This window comes from Cyprinodon tularosa, unplaced genomic scaffold (genome assembly GCF_016077235.1).
Source record: "Cyprinodon tularosa strain WSP-4 unplaced genomic scaffold, ASM1607723v1 ctg178, whole genome shotgun sequence".
NCBI classification, from domain to species: domain Eukaryota; kingdom Metazoa; phylum Chordata; class Actinopteri; order Cyprinodontiformes; family Cyprinodontidae; genus Cyprinodon; species Cyprinodon tularosa.
This window is the reverse complement of record NW_024038597.1, coordinates 377,216-402,413: the sequence shown is the minus strand read 5'-3', so window position 1 is coordinate 402,413 and position 25,198 is coordinate 377,216. Positions and strand designations below refer to the sequence as shown.

At 44.3% G+C, this 25,198-nt stretch overlaps 1 protein-coding gene across 1 annotated transcript in view; it reads left to right on the top strand.

Annotated features, from left to right (window-relative positions):
- gcn1 (GCN1 activator of EIF2AK4) overlaps nt 1-22,698 on the top strand; it is a 59,633-nt gene extending 36,935 nt beyond the window's left edge. Inside the window, exons 35-57 of the mRNA XM_038282001.1 lie at nt 5-119; nt 228-407; nt 5,742-5,962; nt 6,039-6,107; nt 6,182-6,320; nt 6,391-6,587; nt 6,673-6,815; nt 6,890-7,007; nt 7,087-7,302; nt 7,380-7,544; nt 7,619-7,780; nt 7,854-7,946; nt 9,902-10,045; nt 10,127-10,396; nt 10,480-10,593; nt 12,824-13,054; nt 13,135-13,328; nt 16,959-17,073; nt 17,352-17,448; nt 17,887-18,035; nt 18,131-18,244; nt 21,833-22,054; nt 22,126-22,698. Coding sequence (XP_038137929.1) covers nt 5-119; nt 228-407; nt 5,742-5,962; nt 6,039-6,107; nt 6,182-6,320; nt 6,391-6,587; nt 6,673-6,815; nt 6,890-7,007; nt 7,087-7,302; nt 7,380-7,544; nt 7,619-7,780; nt 7,854-7,946; nt 9,902-10,045; nt 10,127-10,396; nt 10,480-10,593; nt 12,824-13,054; nt 13,135-13,328; nt 16,959-17,073; nt 17,352-17,448; nt 17,887-18,035; nt 18,131-18,244; nt 21,833-22,054; nt 22,126-22,251 — 3,594 coding nt within the window. The 3' untranslated portion in view covers nt 22,252-22,698. The remainder of the gene's footprint in view (nt 1-4; nt 120-227; nt 408-5,741; nt 5,963-6,038; nt 6,108-6,181; nt 6,321-6,390; nt 6,588-6,672; nt 6,816-6,889; nt 7,008-7,086; nt 7,303-7,379; nt 7,545-7,618; nt 7,781-7,853; nt 7,947-9,901; nt 10,046-10,126; nt 10,397-10,479; nt 10,594-12,823; nt 13,055-13,134; nt 13,329-16,958; nt 17,074-17,351; nt 17,449-17,886; nt 18,036-18,130; nt 18,245-21,832; nt 22,055-22,125) is intronic.
- Nucleotides 22,699-25,198: the final 2,500 nt, after the last annotated feature.

Here is a 25,198-nt window from a genome sequence, read left to right as displayed (position 1 = left end):
CCAGGCTGCAGACGACTGCGCCAAAGCTGTGATGAGGAACCTGAGCGCCCATGGGGTGAAGCTGGTGCTCCCTTCTCTCCTGGTGGCCCTGGAGGAGGAATCATGGAGGACCAAAGCAGGTGAGACTCAGAAGATAACCCCCTTTCTATTGTAGTTTTTTAATCTTTTTGAAATAATCTTACCAGGTTGTTTTAACCTCCTCTCCTTCTCCTCTCTCCTGCCATCAGGCTCGGTGGAGCTGCTGGGCGCCATGGCGTTCTGCGCGCCCAAACAGCTGTCCTCCTGCCTGCCCAGCATCGTACCCAAGCTGACGGAGGTCCTGACCGACTCCCACGTCAAGGTGCAGAAGGCGGGCCAGCAGGCCCTGCGGCAGATCGGCTCCGTCATCCGCAACCCTGAAATCTTGGGTGAGTGACTCCCAGATGAAGCTGCTGCCGGCGTAATTAATCACAGATGGGTGAAAAGAACCACGAGTTAGCTTTAGCCCAGTCAGATTTGATCTGTTTCACCTTAGGGAGGAGAGGCAGCATTAGTGGGAAGGAAATCTAGAAAGGAAGTCAGATTCACTAGAGAAGCAGACAAACTGAGGATGTTGGAGCAAAGCTGCTCTGCTGGAAGCGCTGGATTAGAAAATGTTAAAAGCTTCTGGGAGTCTGACTGAGGCTAACCTGATGTTAACAATAGTAATAAAAGAAAACATGCACATCACATTGCATGGTCATTATGAATTCATTGAAGTCTCTGAATCATATAATATAACATATTATACAAATCCATCACAATAAAATTAATGTGCTAATTGAGCAGAATAATACAGATGAGCCAAACGTGCTAAATTGATGATGTACATGTAATATGCATGTGTTTATGACATTGTTATGGTAATTACATCTTACATAGAATATAATTTGAAGACTTTACATACTAAATTGTGCATGCATGAGATATATATATAATTTTTTCCCCCCTCAATATAACATAGAATCAGAGATGGGAAATAACGAAGTACAAATACTTCGTTACTATACTCAAGTAGATTTTTCTGATATTTTTACTTTACTTTACTACTTATTTTTATGGCGACTTTTTACTTCTACTCCTTACATTTTTACACAAATATCTGTACTTTCTACTCCTTACATTTTAAAAAATTGTCTCGTTACTTTAGTTTTGAATCATTTCAATGGAGTTACCGTTATTATTTTTCACGTCATCAATACCAAATTCAATCTAATTGGATGGGAATCTACGTTGCATTTGACGCACCACTACAAGATGAATCGACAGATTCGGCGGTATTCATTGGCGGCAAATCATTGCAGCTTGGTGGCGGTGGCGTTAGCATAGTAGCATGGACGACGAGATGATTGGAAATGAACACAACGGAGATCTAGTCCTATTGGCAGACATCCATTTAAAATGTAGGCAACGGCATGAAAAAAGTGGTTTCTACTTTTACTTTTATAGTTTAAGGAAATTTACAAGCCTGTACTGTGTTACTTTTACTTGAGTAAAGAAGTTTAATCAGTACTTCCACTTTAACCAGAGTATTTTTTAACACAAGTATCTGTACTTTTACTCAAGTACGGAAAGTGAGGACTTTTGCCATCTCTGCATAGAATATATTTTAGCACATGACTTTTTCATGACAAATATAACAAAAATGACATCGTCATCCATAAAGAATTACTGCATTGACATTTCACAGTGAATTACTTTCTATTTTCTAACGTTAGACCCAATTTCAGTGTTTAACTCAGTCAATTACCCCATTTACAGGTGCTGGTCATAAAATTAGAATATCATGAAAAAGTAGATTGATTTCAGTAATTCCATTTAAAAAGTGAAACTTGTATATTATATTCATACATTACATACAAACTCATATATTTCAGATGTTTATTTTGTTTAATTTTGATGATTACAAATGACAACAAATGAAAATCTCAAATTCATCATATCAGAAAATTAGAATATTGTGAAAAGGTTCAAAATTGATGGCCCCTGGTGCCACACTCTAATCAGCTAATTAACTCAAACCACCTGCAAAAGCCTTTAAATGGTCTTTCAGTCTAGTTCTATAGGCTACACAATCATGGGGAAGACTGCTGACTTGACAGTTGTCCAAAAGACGACCATCGACACCTTGCACAAGGAGGGCAAGACACAAAAGGTCATCGCTAAAGAGGCTGGCTGTTCACAGAGCTCAGTGTCCAAGCACATTAATAGAGAGGCGAAGGGAAGGAAAAGATGTGGTCGAAAAAAGTGTACAAGCAAGAGAGATAACCGCACCCTGGAGAGGATTGTGAAACAAAACCCATTCAAAAATGTGGGGGAGATTCACAAAGAGTGGACTGCAGCTGGAGTGAGTGCTTCAAGAACCACCACACACAGACGTATGAAAGACATGGGTTTCTGCTGTCGCATTCCTTGTGTCAAGCCACTCTTGAACCACAGACAGCGTCAGAAGCGTCTTGCCTGGGCTAAAGAGAAACAGGACTGGACTGCTGGTGAGTGGTCCAAAGTCATGTTCTCTGATGAAAGTAAATTTTGCATTTCCTTTGGAAATCAAGGTCCCAGAGTCTGGAGGAAAAGAAGAGAGGCACTTCATCCACGTTGCTTGAAGTCCAGTGTAAAGTTTCCACAGTCAGTGATGGTTTGGGGTGCCATGTCATCTGCTGGTGTTGGTCCATTGTGTTTTCTGAGGTCCAGGGTCAACGCAGCCACATACCAGGAAGTTTTAGAGCACTTCATGCTTCCTGCAGCTGACCAACTTTTTGGAGATGCAGATTTCATTTTCCAACAGGACTTGGCACCTGCACACAGTGCCAAAGCTACCAGTACCTGGTTGAAGGACCATGGTATCCCTGTTCTTAATTGGCCAGCAGACTCTCCTGACCTTAACCCCATAGAAAATCTATGGGGTATTGTGAAGAAGAAGATGCAATACACCAGACCCAACAATTCAGAAGAGCTAAAAGCCACTATTAGAGCAACCTGGGCTATCATAACACCTGAGCAGTGCCACAGACTGATCGACTCCATGCCACGCCGCATTGCTGCAGTAATACAGGCCAAAGGAGGCCCAACTAAATACTGAGTGCTGTACATGCTCATACTTTTCATGTTCATACTTTTCAGTTGGCCAACATTTCTATAAATCCTTTGTTTTTATTGGTCTTCAGTAATATTCTAATTTTCTGATATGATGAATTTGAGATTTTCATTTGTTGTCATTTGTAATCATCAAAATTAAACAAAATAAACATCTGAAATATATGAGTTTGTATGTAATGTATGAATATAATATACAAGTTTCACTTTTTAAATGGAATTACTGAAATCAATCTACTTTTTCATGATATTCTAATTTTATGACCAGCACCTGTACACTACCTTTGAAAAACCGATCCATGCCGACACCGGTCCGAGCTCGGCTCAGTTAACCAGGCCGAGCTCGGTTCTGACGACCGTTTACACATCACGCTATCTCTGTTCCTGTGTTTTGATCACTTTCATTTAGAGCTTCAAACATTAAATTAACATAATTTTTCGTTCAGACTCAGCAGTGTATTGCAGTGAGCTTGTCGTAGATATTTTTGATTTATTCCTAATTTTGAAGCGTGGTCTGCGCTGTTATTCCACGCCACAACGCAAGAGGGACAATCAGGAACTAGCCAGGATTGTGTGTGTCCGTGTGTCGGTTTGACGAGCTTGTTCGCCGTCTACAATCCCTCATCCAACGCCGGACGATATACAGTTCACCATGAGTGTTTCCAAAAGACTGGGCGCGGTGCTGCGTGTTTAGGCTTCAGGTGCAAACCAACAGACCGTCACACAGAGCTACAAATTAGCGTCCTGCACGGTGTCTGGGATAGTGTCCGAGGCGTGCCAGGCGCTGTGAACGGCACTACAGCCAGAGTTTTCAAACAGGATTCGGTACCAAACAGGAAATACGCATAGTGTAGAGCGGATGTAGAATTGACCAATCAGAGGCCTCCTGTCTGCGGCGCTGTCTGCGGTCACCTACAATTTTGGACAATTTTGCAGAGGTGCAGCAGAGTGTCTGCACAGGGAGGGGGTGGTATTTGCGTTAACTGTGACACATGGAGACAACCTGGTTTCTGAGTATAAACCAGACTTAAGTTACAAGACATTTTTAGTAAATATTTGTTTTTGTTTTTACAGTAAATAAGTCAAGTTGGAAATGTGCTTTGGAAACCTTGTGTTTATTTAAGCCGTGCTATATAAATTAGGGATGCACGATATAATCGGTCCCCTATCGGTATCGGCCTTAAAACTGAATATCGGACATCGGCCACCCCAAAAAAAAAAAGATACTTCTTCTTCTTCTTCCTCAAAAACTTCTTTTTTACAGACTTAAAAACTTCTAAAGACGAGGGAAAAAATATTGATACATTAAAATATCCCAATATCTTCATATGCTGATATATTGCCATTTAAAATCACCATATCAATCTCTTTTACTAATGAAATATTGCTATATGTCATCGTTATGCTACAAAATCCCCCGAAAATTCACGAAATGTTGCCATATTTTTATATGTTGATATATTGACGCGGTATCGATCTATTTTACTAACAAAATCTCACAAGAATTTGCAAAATATCATGAGAGTTTGTAACAGAACGATGAAATTTCACCAGATTTTGAAAGTAAAATAGATCGATACCGCGTTTTTAAAAATCTATTTGATATCAGCATATGAAAATATTTTTGAGTATATTATTTTTCAAAGTGTCAAAAATGGATAACAAAACTGCTATTTTCATGACTACTTATTTTTGTCCAGCTTTAACATCGGTATCGATATCGGTTATCGGCTACATGAGTTTTAAAATATCGGCATATCGGATATCGGCCAAAATCCCAATATCGTGCATCCCTAATATAAATAAAGTGGATTGGATTGGATTGGAAATGCGTACTAGGCTTGTCCCGATCCGATCCACGTATCGGATCGGGACGCCGATATTGGCAAAAAAATGCGTATCGGCAAAGCATGTAAAATGCCGATCCAGACTGCTGATCCAGTTTTTAAAAAAAAATCCGGTCCGTATTTTCCAGTTTCGCCGATTGAAACGATCCATTCCACTATTTTGCGCCAGTGTTCCCCTGTTTTGCATTTTTATTAAAACTTACAGTAATACTTGCACCTTTAACTGTTTACGGTTTTACTTTTCACTGTGCAATTTCAGATTGCTATTCATAATTTTGTCCAGTTTGTGTTTATCTCTTAATAAACAGGTAAGTTTGTTGTTACCAATCATTGTGTTTTATTCAATCTCACCTAATTCAGCTGGCTAGATGTTATCAAGAGTACTAAAACCCTTTTCAACATGAGTCTTACAACTAAGGCTAAATACTTTAACTTAAACTTAAATACATGCTCGGATAGGCTGGTATGGGCCAGTATCGGTATCGGATCGGAAGTGCAAAAACCTGGATCGGGACATCTCTAATACGTACAAAAGCCAAAAACCAGCCGCTACCGCCCACAGCATGTGTTGGAAATGTTGGTGTTTCTTTGAACAGAAGGCCGTAGCAGATTACATCATAGTTTCTCTAATTTGACTTCATATGAAACTTTAATCTTAGATCAACTTTATGGGATCTGAAACTGCAGCGTGATCTCTGCCGGCTGATAATAAACGGTTCCTAAGCAGCTGCAGATGTTGAAACGTTTGTTTGCTACTGACCTGACTTCCTCCTGACGCAGCCATCACTCCCATCCTGCTGGACGCCCTCACCGACCCGTCTAGGAGGACACAGACGTGTCTCCAGACGCTGCTGGACACCAAGTTCGTCCACTTCATTGACGCCCCCTCCCTGGCCCTCATCATGCCCATCGTCCAGAGGGCCTTCCAGGACCGCTCCACAGACACTCGCAAGATGGCGGCACAGATCATCGGCAACATGTACTCCCTGACCGACCAGAAGGTTTGTGGCTTTCTCTCCGGTTCACCTCCCCGAGGATTTCTTCTCGGGATGATCTATGATGTCATTCCGCCCTCAGGACCTGTCGCCCTACCTGCCCAGCGTGATCCCCGGCTTGAAGGCGTCTCTGCTGGACCCGGTGCCCGAGGTGAGTTAAATCAACGCATTGCTGCCTTTGTCTTCGTAGGACGTGTAAACACGGCCTCCTCGTCCCCCCGTCAGGTACGAACCGTCTCCGCCAAGGCTCTGGGCGCCATGGTGAAGGGGATGGGGGAGTCATGCTTCGACGACCTGCTGCCCTGGCTCATGGAGACCCTGGCCTCCGAGCAGAGCTCCGTGGACCGCTCCGGCGCTGCACAAGGTAGGTGGTCCTCCATTGGACGTGTGCTGCTCCTCTGTGTCTCTGTAAACGATCGTGATGATCCTCTCAGGCCTGGCTGAGGTGATGGCCGGACTGGGCGTGGAGAAGCTGGACAAGCTGATGCCAGACGTGGTTCAGACCGCCAGCAAGGTGGACATCGCTTCGCATGTCAGAGACGGTTACATCATGATGTTCATCTACCTGCCCCTCACCTTTGGGGATAAGTTCACCCCCTACGTGGGCCCCATCATCCCCTGCATCCTGAAGGTGCCGCCCGCTCTCTGCTCCGTCCTGAATGCGGCAGGTTTTTCTCCTCCTCTGTGGTGTGTTAGCTAAAAGCTGTGTCCTCCAGGCTCTGGCTGATGAGAACGAGTACGTGAGGGACACGGCGCTGCGAGCCGGCCAGAGGATCATCAGCATGTACGCCGAGACGGCCATCGCCCTGCTGCTGCCGGAGCTGGAGCAGGGCCTGTTTGACGACCTGTGGAGGATCAGGTCAGGACCGGCCGCAGTGCCGCCAGCCGTCTGTTCCGTAAACGCCGATGACTGACGCTTCTGCTGCTCCACAGGTTCAGCTCAGTCCAGCTGCTGGGAGACCTGCTGTTCCACATTTCTGGGGTAACGGGAAAGATGACCACGGAGACCGCGTCAGAGGACGACAACTTTGGCACCGCTGCATCCAACAAGGTTTGTAGACTTTCCCTCCTGGATCCGCAGCCGATTCCAGAGGTTTGGTGTCAGACGGCGCTGTTCTTCCTCCCGTTAGGCCATCATCTCTGCTCTGGGAGCAGAGCGGCGGAACCGGGTGCTCTCCGGCCTCTACATGGGCCGCTCTGACACCCAGCTGGTGGTGCGGCAGGCGTCGCTCCACGTGTGGAAGATCGTCGTTTCAAACACGCCCCGAACGCTCAGAGAGATCCTCCCCACGCTCTTCTCCCTCCTGCTGGGCTTCCTGGCCTCCACCTGCCCCGATAAGAGAACGGTACGGGTGCAGCGCTCCGTCTGGGTTGGGTCTGCGCACAGGGTGTGGTTAACTCTGCCGCTCTGCCCGTTCTTTAGATCGCCGCTCGGACGCTGGGCGATCTGGTGAGGAAGCTGGGCGAGAAGATCCTCCCGGAGATCATCCCCATCCTGGAGGACGGGCTGCGCTCCGACAAGAGTGACGAGCGGCAGGGCGTGTGCATCGGGCTCAGCGAGATCATGAAGTCCACCAGCAAAGACGCGGTACTTTAACGCTCGCCTGCAGAACGTCCTGGAGGCGTGGTTAGGCGCTGACGAGAACCTGATGTTGCTAACAGGTGCTGATCTTCTCCGAGTCGCTGGTCCCAACTGTGAGGAAGGCTCTGTGCGACCCGCTGGAGGAGGTCCGGGAGGCGGCGGCCAAAACCTTCGAGCAGCTCCACGCCACCATCGGCCACCAGGCGCTGGACGACATCCTGCCCACTCTGCTCAAACAGCTGGTGAGCAGCGGGGGAAAAAGGGGCGGGGATAAAAACCTGAAGGACCTCCTCTAATCATGTGGTCTTTCTCCAGGCGGATGAGGACACAGCGGAGTTTGCCCTGGATGGTCTGAAGCAGGTCATGGCTGTGAAGAGCCGTTCTGTGCTGCCATATCTGGTCCCAAAGGTAGAGGATCCGTCATCCGTTCATCTGCTCTCTGACTCCAGGATTAACCCCTTAGGATTAAATTCCTCCTGAAATTACATCTGTAAATTAAAGCAAGTTCAGCTCCCAAACTATAAATTGAAAATACAATCGTTTGTATTTGTAACAGAAAAGCATCGAGGAATATCTTTCAGGTGGAACCGCTATTCTAAATGTCAGCATGTCTGATTTATAGGTGGTTAAACGAAGAAAAAAATTGAAAAATATTTAGTCTGGCCAGATTTATTTTTCCCAAAATAAACTCTGCAAAAACCCATGAAAGCCCATTTGAAACTGGATGAACCTCACACTTTATAGATCCACATCTTGACTATAAGTCAAGCAAATCTGGACTGAATAAATTGAAGCATGTTTGTTCCACAAAGGTTTTAATGGGTAGTGAGCTAGGTGGAAATTGGATTTTTTTGCACAGTGCCAAAATTGGCCAAATTATACAAAAAATGCCTGTTTCCTCTCATAAAAGTGAATCTGGTCAGACTAATATGCTGATTTCCATTATTGGAGACCTTCAGCATGAGGCAAAGCCTTTGGTCCTAAGATTTAGTCGTGGTTCATTGAAATTTACCAATAATTTCACCAAACTGAATAGAAAATAAGAATAACAGAGCAGCTTATGGAACGCATGCCGCTTACATCACCTGAAATGGTCGTACAATGACCTCTGACCCCTCCTTGGACAGGGTTCCCGCAGGTCCTTAAAAAGTTTTAAAAGGCATTGAATTCTTCAAAATAAAACTAAGGCCTTAATTGGTATTAAAATGTCTTAAATCAGTCTTTCCTAGGTCTTAATTTTTAAAACATCATAAATAGGATTATTTTTATTACAATTTATGTTAGTAATTTAAATAAAACATTAAAATTGACAATATTTTTTTTATTATTTAAAGAACAATAACCTCTCGCCATTATTGGTTCCGTCCCGATAGGTGAACCAATAAAGCGTTGTTGCGGCCGGGACATTTGGGAGATGCGCCATTAACTTTATGTCTGGAAAATATGAGCAAGTGTAAATGTAACCAAAATTGTCTCCAGCCAAGAGTTTCCTCCATGGCTAAAACCAGGGAACATACATGAGGCTCAGTGGATTTAATGCAAGAAGTCATTCAAGCTCAGAACGATGGGAATGAAGGCAGTGGAGTCGCACATGCGAAGCACGAAACACAAAGCGTCAAAATGGAGTTAGAGAGAAACAGCCGGTATTTCTCAGTTTAGTTCCACCCTTGTCTCTGCAACGCCTCCACTTATCACCTAATCAAACATACTAAGAAAACCATAGAAAGAAAAATAGCTGCAAAAAAGACTTAGCACTGGTTATGTTGGGGCTTTAAAACTGATTAGTTTTGTTCCCTGCTAAAACAAAGTTTGTGAATTCAGTTAAATAATTGTTCAAATATATCTGTCATTTGTGTGTTTTTAGCTTTCTTCCTGTATGGGAAGCTTTTCAAAATTTGAAACATTAGTGCAGTGGTTTATGTTAAAATAATCCTTTGGGTTACGTTGTCGCAAGCAGGTTTTTCTTGTGTTTCTTGTAAATTTTTATGTCAAGTGGCATTAAAAAGTCTTAAGTCTTGAATTTAACTTGCCTTATGCTGTAGGAACCCTGTTAAAAAGGTCTGAGCCTCTAGTTTCCAATGATGCTGCCATTAGGGGGCGGGGCTAACAATGAATACCTGCTGTTGCGTTACTCCCGCAGAGACACACGTCAGGTGTTTTTTTAAAATCTCATTTAATTTGTTTATGCGGCTATAAAACAAAAACTATTTGTGAAAAAATTTATTTTGAAACATGTTTTAGAAACTTGGGACCATGTGACTGTTTCGGTCATTTTTATAAATAGATAAACATCAGCTGGTGTCAGTTGGGCCCTGTACTGGGTTCGAGGGTTAAGGGGTAAAAGTCTGTCTCCTTTGCTCCAGCTGACCGCTCCTCCTGTGAACACCCGTGTGCTGGCCTTCCTCTCTGCGGTGGCCGGAGACGCTCTGACGCGTCACCTGGGCGTCATCCTGCCCGCTCTGCTCTCCTCCCTGAAGGGGAAGCTGGGAACAGAGGAGGAAGCTCAGGTAAACCCGCCGCTTCTTCGGCCGTAGGATCGGATCGCCTCCTGCTGCTTGCTTTAAAGGACGACCTGTCTGCCGTTTCAGGAGCTTTGCAGCTGTCAGACCGTCATCCTGTCAGTGGAGGATGAGGCAGGTCAGAGGATCATCATCGAAGACCTGCTGGAGGCGACACGAGGCGCCGACCCTGGCCTCCGACAGGCCGCCATCACCGTCTTAAATGCTTACTTTGCTCGTACTCGCCTGGATTACAGCGCTCACATTCGCACGCTGCTGTCGGGCCTGATCCGCCTGCTGAACGACTCCAACACAGAGGTCCTCTCCCAGAGCTGGGACACCATCAACTCCATCACCAAGGTCCGTAGGGGGGGAGGGGCGTTAACATGAGGCCGGCGCCGCTTCCTGAATCCAGCCGTGAACTTTCTCCGTTTGCTCTGCAGAAGCTGGATGCTAGCAGCCAGCTGGCTCTGATCGACGACCTGCATCGAGACATTCGAGCCGTTGCTGCTGATGTCAAAGGTCAGCACCTGCCCGGGTTCTGTCTGCCCAAAAAGGTAAGAACTGAAACAAGAAAAAAAGCCTCAAAGGGCAGGGTTAAAGGTCACTGCTGTAGTTAGAAAGCTTTTTTAAAGCTCCTTAAAACAGGAAACCTTTCAGTCACAGATCTGTAGAAAAGAAATAACCCAACTGGTACAAGAGGTGGTTGAAGTTCAGGCCTGATTGACCACTGTTGCCTTCAGAGACGTTCATGTGAGAAAAACCTAAAACCACAAGACTGTGGCTCCGAACCAGGCCGGTTCACAGATGGCTGCAACTCACTGCTGCTCCTTTTATCAAATTCACACAGTTTGCAAAAAAAAAAGCATCTAGTTGCTTCCTGTAGCTTTGAATGAGTTCCTGGATCCTGGATGAAGGGATTTTTGATCATTCTACTTAGAAAAACAATTCCAGTTCAGTTAAGTTTGATGTTTGCCGAGCATGGACAGCCTGCTTCAAATCATCCCACAGATGCTCAATGATATTCAGGTCTGGGGATTGGGAGAACTGTTCCAGAACATTGGAATTGTTCTTCTGCATTAATGCCTGAGTAGATTTGGAGTGGTGTTTTGGATCATTGTCTTCCTGTAGTATCCATCCCCGCCGTAACTTCAACTTCCTGATTCTTGAACATTATTCTCAAGAATCTGCCGATATTGAGTGGAATCCATGCAACCCTCAACTTTAACAGGATTCCTAGTGCCAGCATTGGCAGCGCAGCCCCAAAGCATGATGGAACCTCCACCTAATATTACAGCGGGTAGCAAATGTTGTTCTTTGAACGCAGTTTTTTGCAGCCTTGAATAAGCCCTTTTTTTAATGACCAAACAACTCAGTCTTTGTTTCATCAGTCCACAGGACCTTATTCCAAAATGAAGCTGGCTTGTCCAAATGTGCTTTTGCAAACTCAAGCGTTTCTGTTTGTGGCGTTCTTGCAGAAAAGGCTTCTTTCACATCACTACGGTGGCCCTGAAGTGCAAACTGCAACTACAAATCTAAAACCGCAACTACATTAAGAAAAACAAAACTACTTAAAGCAAAGCGCAACTACATTAAGGAAAACACAATTACATTAACCAACCGGAAAAGGTAGGTACCAGTGGGAAACGTGAGACATCGCTGATTGGACGACGGCGCCGTTTGACCCTTGAACCGGAAGTTGCGTCGTCTGAACAGTCCAGCTTCAGTGTGTCTTCAGTGTACGCAAACTTATGCAAACTCTTAATGTAGTTGCGCTTTCCTTAGTGTAGTTGCGCTTTGCTTTATGTAGTTGCGCTTTTAGATTTGTATTTACAGTTTGCACTTCAGGGCCACCGTACATCAATCTCCCATACAGCTTCTCCTGGTGCAAAGTGAGCTGAATTGTTGAACGATGCACAGTGACACCATCTGCAGCCAGATGATGCTGCAGGTCTTTGGAGGAGGTCTGTGGGTTGTCATTGACCATCCTCATCATTCTTCTTCTCTGCCTCTCTGATCTTTTTCTTGTCCTGCCACTTCCTAGCTTAACAAGAACCGTCCCTGTGGTCTTCCATTCCCTCACTATCCTCACAGTGGAAACTGACAGTTTAAATCTCTAAGACGTTTTGGATCCTTCCCCTGAACGACTATTTTGAACAATCTTTGTTTTCAGATCATTTGAGAGTTTTTTGAGGCGCCCATGATGAATCTTTAGAGGAGATTCAAACAGGAGAACAACTTGCAACTGGCCACCTTAAATACATTTTCTCATGATTGGCTATAAAGTTCAAATCTTAATGAAGTTACCAAACCAATTTGTGTTTCAGTAAGTCAGTGAAAAGTAGTTAAGGGTATTCAAATCAATAACATGATTTCGGTACCCACATAGGGTGACAAACATTGTCTTATTTCAGGCGTATTATCTAAATACCTTATTTTGAGAGTAGAAAAAAATTAATTCCATTGGCAAATAATCTTATTTAAGGGTAAATACACTTAATTGAAGACATTCTTAGTTATTTCTAGATTGTTTTTGCAGCTCTGAAAAATTTGTTTGCTGCCACACAGAGAGAGTTGCAGCTAGAGTAGAGGTTAGCACCTTTTCACTCAAAGGTTTCACTAAGATCCTGCATCAATTGACGTTGGACAAGCACGCTTTAAGTAAAACATTTACAAGCTGCTGGTTAGTGCAAAGCAAAATCTAATATTCGGTAAAAATATTCGCAATTTAGATTCTTGGCGAATGGTTTTTTGCAGCGCTGAGACGTAATTTCTGTGTGAACCCAGGGTGTGACGTGTATCCTGTCAGTCCTGAGAGAAGGCGTCCTCACAGGAAGCCCCGAGCAGAAGGAGGAAGCAGCCAAAGCCCTGGGCGGCGTCATCAGACTGACGTCTCCTGAAGCTCTGCGGCCGTCGGTCGTAAACATCACAGGACCTCTGATCCGCATCCTGGGAGACCGTTTCGCCTGGACGGTGAAGACGGCTCTGCTGGAGACCCTCACCCTGCTGCTAGCCAAGGTCAGGCTGCTTCGCTGCTGAGTCATCGGGTCAGCAGAGCGTGCGCTGTGCGTGTCTGACCGGCTGAGTGTCTCCCTCAGGTGGGAATCGCCCTGAAGCCCTTCCTGCCGCAGCTGCAGACCACCTTCCTGAAGGCGCTGCAGGACTCCAGCCGCGCGGTGAGGCTGCGGGCCGCCGAGGCTCTGGGTCAGCTGGTCTCCATCCACACCAAGGTCGACCCTCTGTTCACCGAGCAGCTCTCCGCCATCCGCAACGCAGAGGACTCTGGAGTCAGGTGGGTGTCTGAGCCGCCGTCGCCTTTACTGATCCTTGAAATCAGAGCTTTGATTTCATAGATTTTTTTATTAATCAGTTCATAAAGCTTCACAGAAGGGGTGTAATAAAGCATTGACATGTGAATGAAACCATTAACAGTTACATCAGGACAGTCGCTGGATTGATGCTGCTCCATCGAACCGACACCTTTTATAATTAATATCAATGTTTAAACGGTACATAACATCACATGGTTAGGTAACCAGTGACTAGTTCTAATTTATAGTTACTGCACAAAGCAAATAGTTATTAGGAAAAGTAACTAAAGTAACTCTTAATGATCTAAACCGTCTAACTGCTGTTATCAGAAAATGTTGGACGTTTCATATTAATTAATGAATTAGATAATTAAATATAAGGTTTCAGGCTCTGAAAACATTGTTTACTAGTCTATGTGTTTAGAAAGTGAGCTGCAACATAACGATGTAGCTGGGATTAAGATTTTTGTTCGTAATAAAACTTGAGCTAAAAAGAATCAGATGAATCGAAAGATTATTGAAATAATCGTCAACTAATTTAGTAATCAATTAATCGTTAACTGGAGTAAATAGATTCTAGCCCCATTTCCACTACTCTCTGAAAAACTGAACCGTGCCGAGCTTGGTTCTTTACGACCGTTTACACACCACGCTAGCATGATTCCTCGCCTCCTACTGGCGATCTACAGTACTACTGCTCTCTAAAGGGAAACAAATCAACATGGCGGCGCCCATAACATTCAGGAAGTTTGTGTAGAGTCGGGCGAAGAAGGCAGCCGTTGGTAAATTTACTTGACAGTCAGCTTTTGGGAAGTGGATACGACTGATGAACTAGTTAGTTATCCTCCTGCAGCAGCGTGTCGCAGTTAGCAGTTAGTATGACGCAGATATTTTTCATTTATGCCCAATTTTGAAGCGTCGTCTGCTCCATGTTATTCCATGCTGTTAAATGAGGAAGTTATGTCCCCTTGAAGGCAGTTGCGCCTCGGGACTTCCCTTCCGGTTCTTTTCCTGGGAGCAAGTTATTTACTACTCTTAACTCAAACTGGGTAAAACCATATAAAAAAGGACTATAAAAACAGGAGTAAAAAATAACAGAGTTTATTCCAGATCAGGTCGTTACAGGACAGGGAATAATACTTGGAGCTTGCACAGCTGTGGGCTCAAAAATCACGTCCACGAGCGTCCGGCAAAGATTGCGCCCCGAACAAGGTCATCTTCTCCTTCTTATAGCTCATGAGCCTATGTGTTGGATCAGGTGGATGTTTAGCTGTCCGTATCAGAAACTGACACGCCATCCATGCCCTGACCTGTATGCATCTTGCCTATATGCCCAAGAATTACAGATAGCTTCCCTTTATTAGACCGGCTCCAAGATGTGCCCATATCCTGTGTATCTTTAAAAGACAAGAAGGCTGTCCTGATTAGATGACCTCCTTACACGCAGTGACATCCACAATGCGAAGGAAGGCCTTCTACTCTCTCTAATCTGGCTAATAAAGTAACAATGCAATTGAGGTATAAAGAATAAACCTAACAACGCCGCAATGCAGGAGGGACAATCAGGAACCAGCTGGGATTGTGGGCGTCTGTGTGTCGGTTTGACGAGCTTGTTCGCTGTCTACAACCCCTCATCCAACGCCGGACGACACACAGTCACCCGTGAGTGTTCCCCAAAGACTGACCGTGGCACTGCCTGTTTTGGCTTCGGGTGCAAACCTACAGACCGTCGCTCAGAGCTACAAGCTAGCTTCCTGCACGGTGTCTGGGATAGAGTCTGAGGTGTGCCAGGTTTTGTAGACGACATTACATGTACACTTGCACCTTAATCCTTATTAATCTTGATATACTGTATTTTTTGTTTATTCTTAATTCTATTCTTTCATTATTCTTTTTCCACCTTGTTTGCACCTTCTTTAACTACTATGCCAATATGTGACGAGTAAATTTCTCCGCTGTGAGATCAATAAAGCTCATCTAATCTAATCTAATCTAATCTAATCTATAGCCAGAGTTTCTGCCATCAGGTACCAAACAGGAAATACGCATAGTGTGGAGCGGATGTAGAATTGACCAATCAGAGGCCTCCTTTCTCTCCTTCCTACGATGCTGTCTGCGGCACTGTCTGCGGTCTCCTACAATTTTGGCGAGGTGCACCAGAGTGTCTGCGGAAGGTGCGGGGGTATATTTTGCGTTAACTGTGACACACGCAGACAACCTGGTTTCTGAGCATAAACCAGGCTTTAGCTCTGTTTGGTTATGTCTGCCGCGGTCCGGTTCAGTTCTGCGACACAACAGTTGTCGCGGTTACCGTGCTTGGACGGATCTAGACACGGTTTCAAAAGGTTAGTGTAAATGGGGCTTCTAAAACCTGTTATCTGACAGACGAACCCGCTTAGAGCAGTAATTATCCCAAAATTGTGAAGAATGTATTAGGGATGGAACGGTTTATGAAAACCGTCCGAACCGTTCGGTTCGACTGTCTCGGTTCGGTTCGCTTCATTCGGTTCATGCGCTGCTCCTTTTTCCCATAGGCGAAGCGTTTACACTCCAGAGCAGAAGGTGGCGGTACTGCGACCAAAGCCAACCACCAGTAGTAAACAAGAAGAAGAAGAAGCGAAGCAGCGTATCCGGCTGTAGCAGAAAAAAATCAGCTGTTGTGGAGAATTGTGTGGGTATGGCGAGTGGGAAAGAACAGGAGTTGGAAGACGCGCCAGCAGCACTTAATAGGTCTGCTGTATGGGACCACTTTGCATTTAGAGTGACCTACGATGACGGCGGAAAGAAAGCTGTGGATAAAAGTGCAACAGTGTGCGAGCATTGTGCAACACGTTTTGTTTATGCTAACAGCAACACGACCAACATGTCAGGCTAACAATCAACATATACCGAACCGAAAACCATGACCACGAAACCGTGAACCGAACCGAACCGTGGATTTTGTGAACCGTTCCACCCCTAGAATTTATAAATGTTTTGCAGTTAAGATAAAAAGAGTGTTTCTGTCTATCAATCTGCTCTATCTAGAACTCCTTAAGTGGAAAGGTTTTAGTTTCGACAGGTTTAATTTAGTAAAAAATCAAATTTTAGGAACCTTTTGCTATCTGATTATTAATCGAAAAATAATCAACAGATTGATCAATTTGGAAAATAATCATTAGTTGCAGCCCTAATAAGCATTTAAGGCCTTTCTCCTTAAAGCCTGGTTCTGGTTCTGCTGGAGGTTTTCCTCTCCACTGTCACTGCATACATGCTCAGTGTGAGGGATTGCTGCAGAGTCAACAACACAATGCAAGGAATTATCTAGTGTCTCCATCCTCATCCAGCAGGAGAGAAGGCTGCACCTTTAATCTGACTGGGGGATCTGATTGAACTAGATCTATAAGGTGTGAATTGACGCTACAGAAATGAACTGAGTTATTTGAAGTATGCAGACTGATTGACTCATGGGTTAACCTGATCCCCATTTATTCATGGATGAACGCACCCACAGTCCTGCTGATTTTCTGCTTCGTGTCTCGTCTTCGTTTTGAAGGTTCATTAGTAACCTGACTTTCTGACACCGATGACCATAAATCTTTGTGTCGCCTGGTGGCTGTTTGTGTTTGCAGGGAAACGATGCTCCAAGCTTTGAGGTTTGTCATCCAGGGGGCCGGAGCCAAAGTGGACCCGACCATTCGAAAGAACATCACCAGCACATTACTGGGCATGCTCGGACACGACGAGGTATGTGAGCACGGGGCGGACGCCTCGCAGCGTCAATCAGAGCCGGAGACGTTCAAGCTGTGGCTGCAGCTTCTGGTCGCTGTGAGAAAAAGACTAATAAGGAGAGCAAACGCATGAAGGCAGTTTGGAGGAGCTGCTGCTGCAGAGGAACGCTGCATTTTCTCTCTGATCGCTGCAGAAAAACGGAAGCCAGACAAAGGATGTGGTTTTCTGAATAGGTGGTTTTGACTCTTCATGTCTCTCTGTAACACAGAGCCTTTCTCTCTGTCTGTCTGCAGGATGCAACACGTATGGCCTCGGCAGGCTGCATCGGCGAGCTGTGTGCCTTCCTGTCAGAGGAGGAGCTGAAGACTGTCTTACTTCAGCACGTCTTAGGTTAAAAAGAATAAAATCAAATTGTTTTCATATTTAACCCAAACTTTACTGCACTTTTGGAGACATTAATAAATAATACACATCATGCAGAGATGAGGAGAATGCTTTGAAGCGTAGAAGCTTTTGTAGTCTGGGTGTTTTTACTCCGTTCTGATGCTTAAATAGATCTGAATTAAAATTTCCATTCATCAAAAGCAATCTGATGTAGTGAAGGGGGTTTAAGGTCACTTTTGCTGCTTCTCTTCTGTGATTGGCCTCTATTTGGCACCGCCCGCCTTCCCTTAAGTCAGCCCACAGCATAATGCTGCCATCACCATACATTGCCGTCCTGTCAGCTCGTGTTTTTTGCAGGGGAAACGGCAGCCTAAGCACAGAAAATAATCTATTTTAAGTAATGGTGGTTTCCATGGTGACCGAGGTTTCTCTGGCTCCCTTCAGCCGACGTGTCTGGCGTGGACTGGATGGTGCGTCATGGTCGCAGCCTGGCCCTGGCCATAGCTGTGAAGGCTGCTCCCGACAGGCTGTGTGGAAAGGATTACGGTGAGACGGTGACAGAAACCATTTTGACCAACGCCACAGCTGACCGGGTGAGAACGCAGCAGCCGCACGCCTTCCCGATAAACTGGATATTTTATGGAATTCTCCTGGTGACCTCTGTGGGGTTTCCTTGTTCTCCTTCCAGATTCCCATCACTACCAGCGGGATCCGCGCTTTGGGATATCTGATGAGGCATCATCTGCGGACGGAAGGAGGCAGCAGCGGCGTCTCCCAGCGCGCCGTCCCCCACTTTGTTAAGGTGAGACACAGACAAGCCGACACATTTGGCTGGTAACCTCAGTCACTTCCCTTTTTTTTTTATTCCTGCAGGTGAGGAAAAGTGGGAAGTAGGTGAACAGAAATGATCCCGCTTCCGTTTGTCTGACCGTAAATGACCAATGATCTGTGGAGGAAAGTTGCAATCATTTTGAGATGTTTGTAGCAGCGCCAATAATCAGGAATCCTGATGAGAATTAGAAAGTCCAAAGTTACACTGTTTTTTTGTAATTTTTTGCTGAGCTAAAGTCAGACAAACGTCTGAAGGGATCTGAGAAGAGTAACAGTTTATTTATTGCTGGGGTGTAACTGGATCCGTCTCACCAGTTTGGTGCAAACTGAGCGGAAAGTTACCGGAGATTCTCCTGTGTTTCCTCTCTTTTTTGGGGGATTAAAAAACCACTCTGGGGATTATGGTCCTAAGAATAAAGTTTCTACCTGGATTTAATTAAGCAAATATGCATGACCTTCTAATTGGAGAACGGCTGCATCCTGTAGAGGAAATGTCCTATGCTGCGTCCAAACTAGGGCTGAAACAATTAATCAGATTAATTGATTATTGAAATAATCATCAACTAATTTAGTAATCGATTGATCGTTAACGGGAATATAGAGACTGTAAAACATGCCTTTAGCTGACAGAGAGAATAGAATCGAAAATCCCTTTATTGTTCCACAATGAGGAACTTGTTGGCAGTAATTATTAGCCTCGTGAGACCATCCTGATCTCGCAAGCTTTCAAGGTTTCACTCGCAGATCAGTCTGGAGACTCTCCGTTAAAGAAAATTTGGAGCCGTTCACCAAAAGAACGTCCAATCAGCGTTGGCTTTGAGGCGGGTTGAGGTGTGACGCTACGAGAAGCGCGACAGTTCAGTCTAAAGAACATGGCGGCTTCAGCCGATGAAACTAGCGTTAGCGTGGCTATCGAGCAAGTTTTATCGGAATTACAGAGTATTTCTTCACTGAAAGAAGAGCAAAACACTGCTCTGGAGGCTTTTCTCAGAGGAAAAGATTTTTTTGCTCTTCTCCCGACTGGTTTCGGCAAGAGTAGCCTGGCTGTTAGTCCGTCATATGCTTCGTTGATCTGATTGGTTTATTTGGCCCGTCTATCACCAACATAGGCCAATCAGCCAACCAGTATTTTCGCCCCTTCCCAAAATTACTTCTACGGAAGGTTTCCAGATGGATATGTGGAGCAAATCCATCTGCATTTAAGTCAACATGCCCTGTCCAAAACTCCTCAAGTGGAAAAGTTTAATTTCGTAAAAAGTGTTCTTTAAGGAACCTTTGGCTACCCGATTATTTATCAAAGAAATAATCCACGGATTAATCAGTTTGCAAAATAATCGTTAGTTGCAGCCCTAATCCGAACATCCACCCAACTCCTAAATCCCTCCATCACTCTATAGAGCGGGGACTTTATCCTAGACTCTATAGTGAACTCAGTTAACTGACCGTTCGGACAGATGATCACTATTTTTCGCTCCCAGTTGGTCACGTAACTCTCCTCCACCAAGTCATCTTTATTTGTCGCCAACACAAAAAATCCCATGATGCTCTGTGAGGAGAGCGCTCTCAAAGCATTCTGGGATATATCTTCTCATCTAGCCGTGGATGATCACTTCTTTTCAAGGTGTATTGTGGGAAATTTCAAGTCCAATACTTTTTCATCCACTAGACGCTCGGACACTGGTTTAAAATGGCGTGACCTATATGGTGATTAGGGCGGATGTTCAGACACAGACTATCTGCTCCACAGAGGTCAAGTGTGAAAAAGCAGAAAGTACCAGAATCAGGTTAGGAATTATAAAGAATAATCAGAGGTTGGATCCTGTCGTCGGGAATCATTTCAACGTTTGGTGAAATCAGAGAAAAGCATCAGCAGAACTCTGGGTTTGTTTGTGAAGAATCTCAATCATCCAGGTCATTAAACCAAATTAAACCAAACCCAGAGTTCAAAAAAAGTAAAAAAAAAAAACAATAATCCCCAGGACTTTCTTTCCAAGTTTGAAGACGTTTCTCTTCCATCCAGGAAGATTTTTCAATTCAAAATGTCAGAAATAGTGTTGAGTTCCAGGTTTTATCCAGCAGCCCAACAAAGCCTGGTTTTAGTTTAGAAAACATGCAAATAGAAACGGATGAACGGGTCCACCGCTTTGGAATGGGGGTCGTTGGGCTTCTTTTGTTAGCCTGCAATGCCCCATACCTGTCTATGTCTCTGAGACTATCCTCTAGGGCTGGGTAAAAAAAGCAATTTAATCGATTTTAAATCGATTCCTTTACATTTTTGCAAAATCAGTTTGCACTTCTGAGACAGTTTTGTTCACATCTCAAGTTTAAACTGTCCGATTTACAAGTTTGCACTTTGTGTTTAATGTGACAGGAAAAAAATAAAATATATGAGTATTTGAAACACAGTTGAACCACTTATATTGTTGTAAAAACAGATCGAATCGAAATTAATCTATTTAGAACTTTATGAATCAAAATCGAATCGATTCAGGACTTTGGTGAAAATACCAAGCCCTACTATCCCTAATTTCAGAGACTTAGACAGGTAAGGGGCATTGCAGGCTAACAAAAGAAGCCTAACGACCCCAAAGGGGTGGACCCATTGGTCTGTTTCTATCTGCATGTTTTCTAAACAAAAACAAGGCTTTGTTGGGCTGCTGGATAAAACCTGGAACTCAACACTATTTCCTACATTTTGAATTGAAAAAACTTCCTGGATGGAAGAGAAACGTCTTCAAACTTGGAAACAAAGTCCAATGGATTCTTTTAACTGTTTTGGAACTCTGGCTTTGGTTTAATAGGTGAAGTTAGAGTGAAGTGAAATGGAGGGATGTAACTGAATGGGTGCCTTTAAAGGCATACTATGCAACATTTTTCAGTTAATTAATGTGTTCCATAACGTTTTGGATGATTAAATGAGTCATTTCAGGTTGAACAAAGGTATTCTCGGCTGCCCTGGTGGTCTGTGGGGGAAATACCGCACTTGCAATTGCAGGAGCCCTCGGCCCGCACCCACAGGCTCAGAAGTCTTGCGAGAGTCGGTCTTGCTTTGCGGCGAGAACTGCTACACGCCCCCAGTGAAAGGCATGCTCATTGCTAGCGCAGTGGCGATCTTTGTGCAGTTATCATGGCGGAATTAGCAAGAATTTTCAAACTTGAAAATTGGAACAAAATAGTCACTTACCGCAGTAGTGATGGTGATTCGTTGCGTTCGCCTGTCTGCTAAGCTCAAAACAACCGCGCCTGGAGAACAGCTGAGCATATCTACGATAGTGCACTTTTACTTTCGCCCTCTGGGGGGAGCCTCGCTGGAAAATCAACACCGGTTGCATAGTGTACCTTTAAAGATAAAAAAATACACTAATTGGTGAAGCTAACCGGGAAAAAGACGTCCGTTTGCTCAGAGATGTTGGTTCCACCATCCTGTGTCTGTTTGAGGCATGAGTGGAAACATGTTGCTTTGCGTCGTGTCAGAGCCTTAACCGCTCAGTTTCATCCTAAAAATGAAGGAAGTTTGTAGAAGAGTTTTCTGACGGGTGCTGTCTGTGTGACCCAACAGTGTCTTCAGAACCAATCCAGTGACATCAGACTGGTGTCGGAGCGAGTGCTGTGGTGGGTGTTCAAAGACCCGACTACTCCCACCATGGAGGCCGGCCTGATCAAGCCGCTGCTGAAGAGCCTGCTGGACAACACCAAGGACAAGAACACCACGGTCCGAGCCCAGAGCGAACACACCATCGTCAGCCTTCTGCGGCTCCGCCAGGGAGAGGAAACCATGCAGGTGGGTCCCCCGCTTTACCTCAGATCTCCGCCAGAGTCTGAGACTAACCGCCTCTCCTTCCTGATCACCAGAGCATCACTGCCATCCTGGACTCTGCAAGCAACGACCTGCTGTCAGAGTGTCACCGCCGCTCGCTGAAGAAAATAGCCAGCCAGCCGGACTCCAACGAGGAGATCGACGACACCATCCTGACCTGAAGCAGCAAGACTGGAGGATGAAAGCGAAGCTACAGAGGGTTCATCGATGGCGTGAACCAGAACCCAAACGCTCTCCAAACATGCTCCCTTTGAACCAGCGTGGGAGGAGGAGGAGCAGCTCTCCCTTCCCTCACGTTTCTGCAAACATTTTATTTTATTTTTTACCTTTTGTTTCAGCGGCCTTTTCCTGATCCTAACTTTCATCTGGTGACATTAGAAAGACGCCAAATCTGTGCTAGTCCAGTGTTCTGCTACGTCTTTTACCGAACCGATCGGAAGCGTTTAAGATGTAAGGAGTAACACCCCACCTTTGGTTTTCTTTGGACTTGACATGTGGGAAACGTTTGGAGGATTTGACCTCCTATTAGACAAATCAATCTAATCTGTGACTCTTGTAAAAAAAAAAAAAAACAGAATAAAAACAGATTCTTCTGTCTGCGTTGGTCAGAGGTCAGTGGGGCTAAAACGGATTCTATGTAGCACATAAATCACTCGCATCCACCCAGACAGGTGACACCCTGCACAGGTGAGCGCTCCATCGCAGAACAATCAGTCCTGAGGGGGCGGGGGTGGGGGGGGGGGGGGGGGGGGCGGGGTGAAGCAAACCTCCTTAAATTAAACGTTTCACTTAAAGAAATCTGTGTTTTGATTCTAGTTGTTTTCCAGCTGAGGAAAAGGTTAAAAAGTTTAAACCCTGAAGTTCCTGAAAATCAATAACTGGAACTAAACCAGTAAAAGATTGGCAGCATCTCTGACATGACCCTGAATCTTTGCTCCTCCCTTCTACATCTGAGATGTTAGAGAAGTTTCTGATTTTACAGCCTGTTTCAAGTCACCCACAGCATCTGATGCATCGGCTGCTTCTCAGCCTGGATTTCCTGCTGGTTTGTTGGGTCTTTTTCATGCTGCAGGGTCCAGTTCTGCTTCAGCTTTAATCTGTTTTTGGAGAAGTTCTCTGGTTTCTCTCCGACACGCCGCATAATTCATGATGATCTCTGTAACATTAGCTGGATCTGTTCTGTTGGCTGTGCAGACAAACAGTTTAAACACCAGAAGCAAAAACCTGCTTTGAGTCTTGCAGTCTTTCCTTGGTGGGAACCTGCTTGACGATCGGACCTTTGCATGTCGGCCGTTGTTCTGATTTGTTTTATTTTCATATCAGTGAAATTCTTTCCAAACCATCTTCCCTCTGAAGCTGTTTAAACCTCACTGTGGTGTCCGCTCTCTCTCCAACAGTCAGTATCGTTCAATCAATCAATTTCCAAATCAATTTAGAGGATGAAGAGAGCACAAGCAGTTAGTCACAGTCAGAGAAACCGGACTAAACACTGTAAAAAAGGCCAAGCTCCAACATCTAGAAACAAAGGTGTTGATGGCAGCAGCACAGCTGATATTTCTCTCCAGGATGGAGTCACAGCCAAACAGGAACAGACCAGATGAAGCTACTATGAGAAAAAGCAGAGAGAGCAGAACGTTATGGCAGACATACACGGTGCGATATTTTTTATCGTTGCACGCAGCTTCAGCTCAAACTCTACGATGACACCGCAAGGTTTAAAAGCTTCCAGCTCAGGATGCATGTTCTCACACCGCAGCCTGATGCTCTGATGCAAACTTATGACGGCCGACTGAATTTTAAACGTTTGATTTGCTCCCGACCTTATGATTCCTGATAGGGAGGCGGTCATGAAAGGCAGATCGCCTCTCGTTACCCTCTGTATGCAACACGACAACGCTGAAACGGCCCAATCAAAAATTCTAGCACGACTGGAGAATCAGCCCGGTTTTAGAGGTTGAACTAACAAACACTGTAGAATGGGAGAATAGAGTTAGAATGATGAAAAGTGGTCCCTATCTCCTCCAGCAGTCTAACCCTATAGCAGCACAAATGTAGGAAATACCTCAGTAACCTAAGTATTTTTAATGAGGTATAAGAAAAATGGAGCCAATAAACATGGGAATAAATGACATAATTTACCTTTTTTTATTGTATTTCCACGCTTTATTTTGTTTTGTTGAAGATTATCAGAGCTGATGTTTAAACATTTTAGATAAAAACAGCTTCCTATTGGGTGTACTTGTTTTTTGTTGTTGTGTTTTTTGGTTAGGCTAAAGATGACCCATCTAGAGGTTTTATGAAACAATTTTATAGGAAAACATAAAGCAGAACTGCAGGAAATGTTCCCCATTTTAAGATGAAGCTCAGTCAATAGACCTAAATTTCCTGTTCGGACTTTTATTTTCTGAAAGTCTCACTGAAATACCAAACTTGGTGTTGATGACCATGTCTTCCTGATGACACCGACATGAACAACCAGTTCAGTCGTTTTCTAAATGGCAACACAAAGTGGGTTTTATTTCACATGTATAAACATCCAGCTGGTGATAAAGATCTTAAGTTCTCATAATCAAGTATGGATTGGTTTTGTTTTAAGCATTTGTTGGAAGCAAGAGCATCTAAACTTCACTTTCAGTCACCGGTCTTCCTGGAACCAGAACCAGTGCAGAGTTTTATGCAGATTCTCAGAAAAAAAAATATTTCATTCTTTAGATCCATCTCTATTATATGGAAGAGGATTAGGGTCACTGAAAAAAAACAAAGTTTACTGATTTTAAAATTTCATTTTAGTATAATATGAGTTCTGACAGCGAATGAACATGTTAGCGTCAAGCATTATGTCTGTTTTAGAGACTAAACAAGCTTCCATCATTTTCCACCAATGTGTTCCTGTTCCTCCCAAACATCTCCCATCTTTATCAGCGAAGCTGAGTGCTCCACATCTCTGCCTTCATGGTGCCCATCTACATTAAGGTCCACAATTCTGAGATTAAAGTCTCAGTATTAAACTGAAATAATATTCAAAAATCAGTTAACTTTTTTAAATTCTGACAATAAAAAAAGTCAGAATTCTGTGAAAAAAGTCAAAATATTGACTTTTTCCCATAC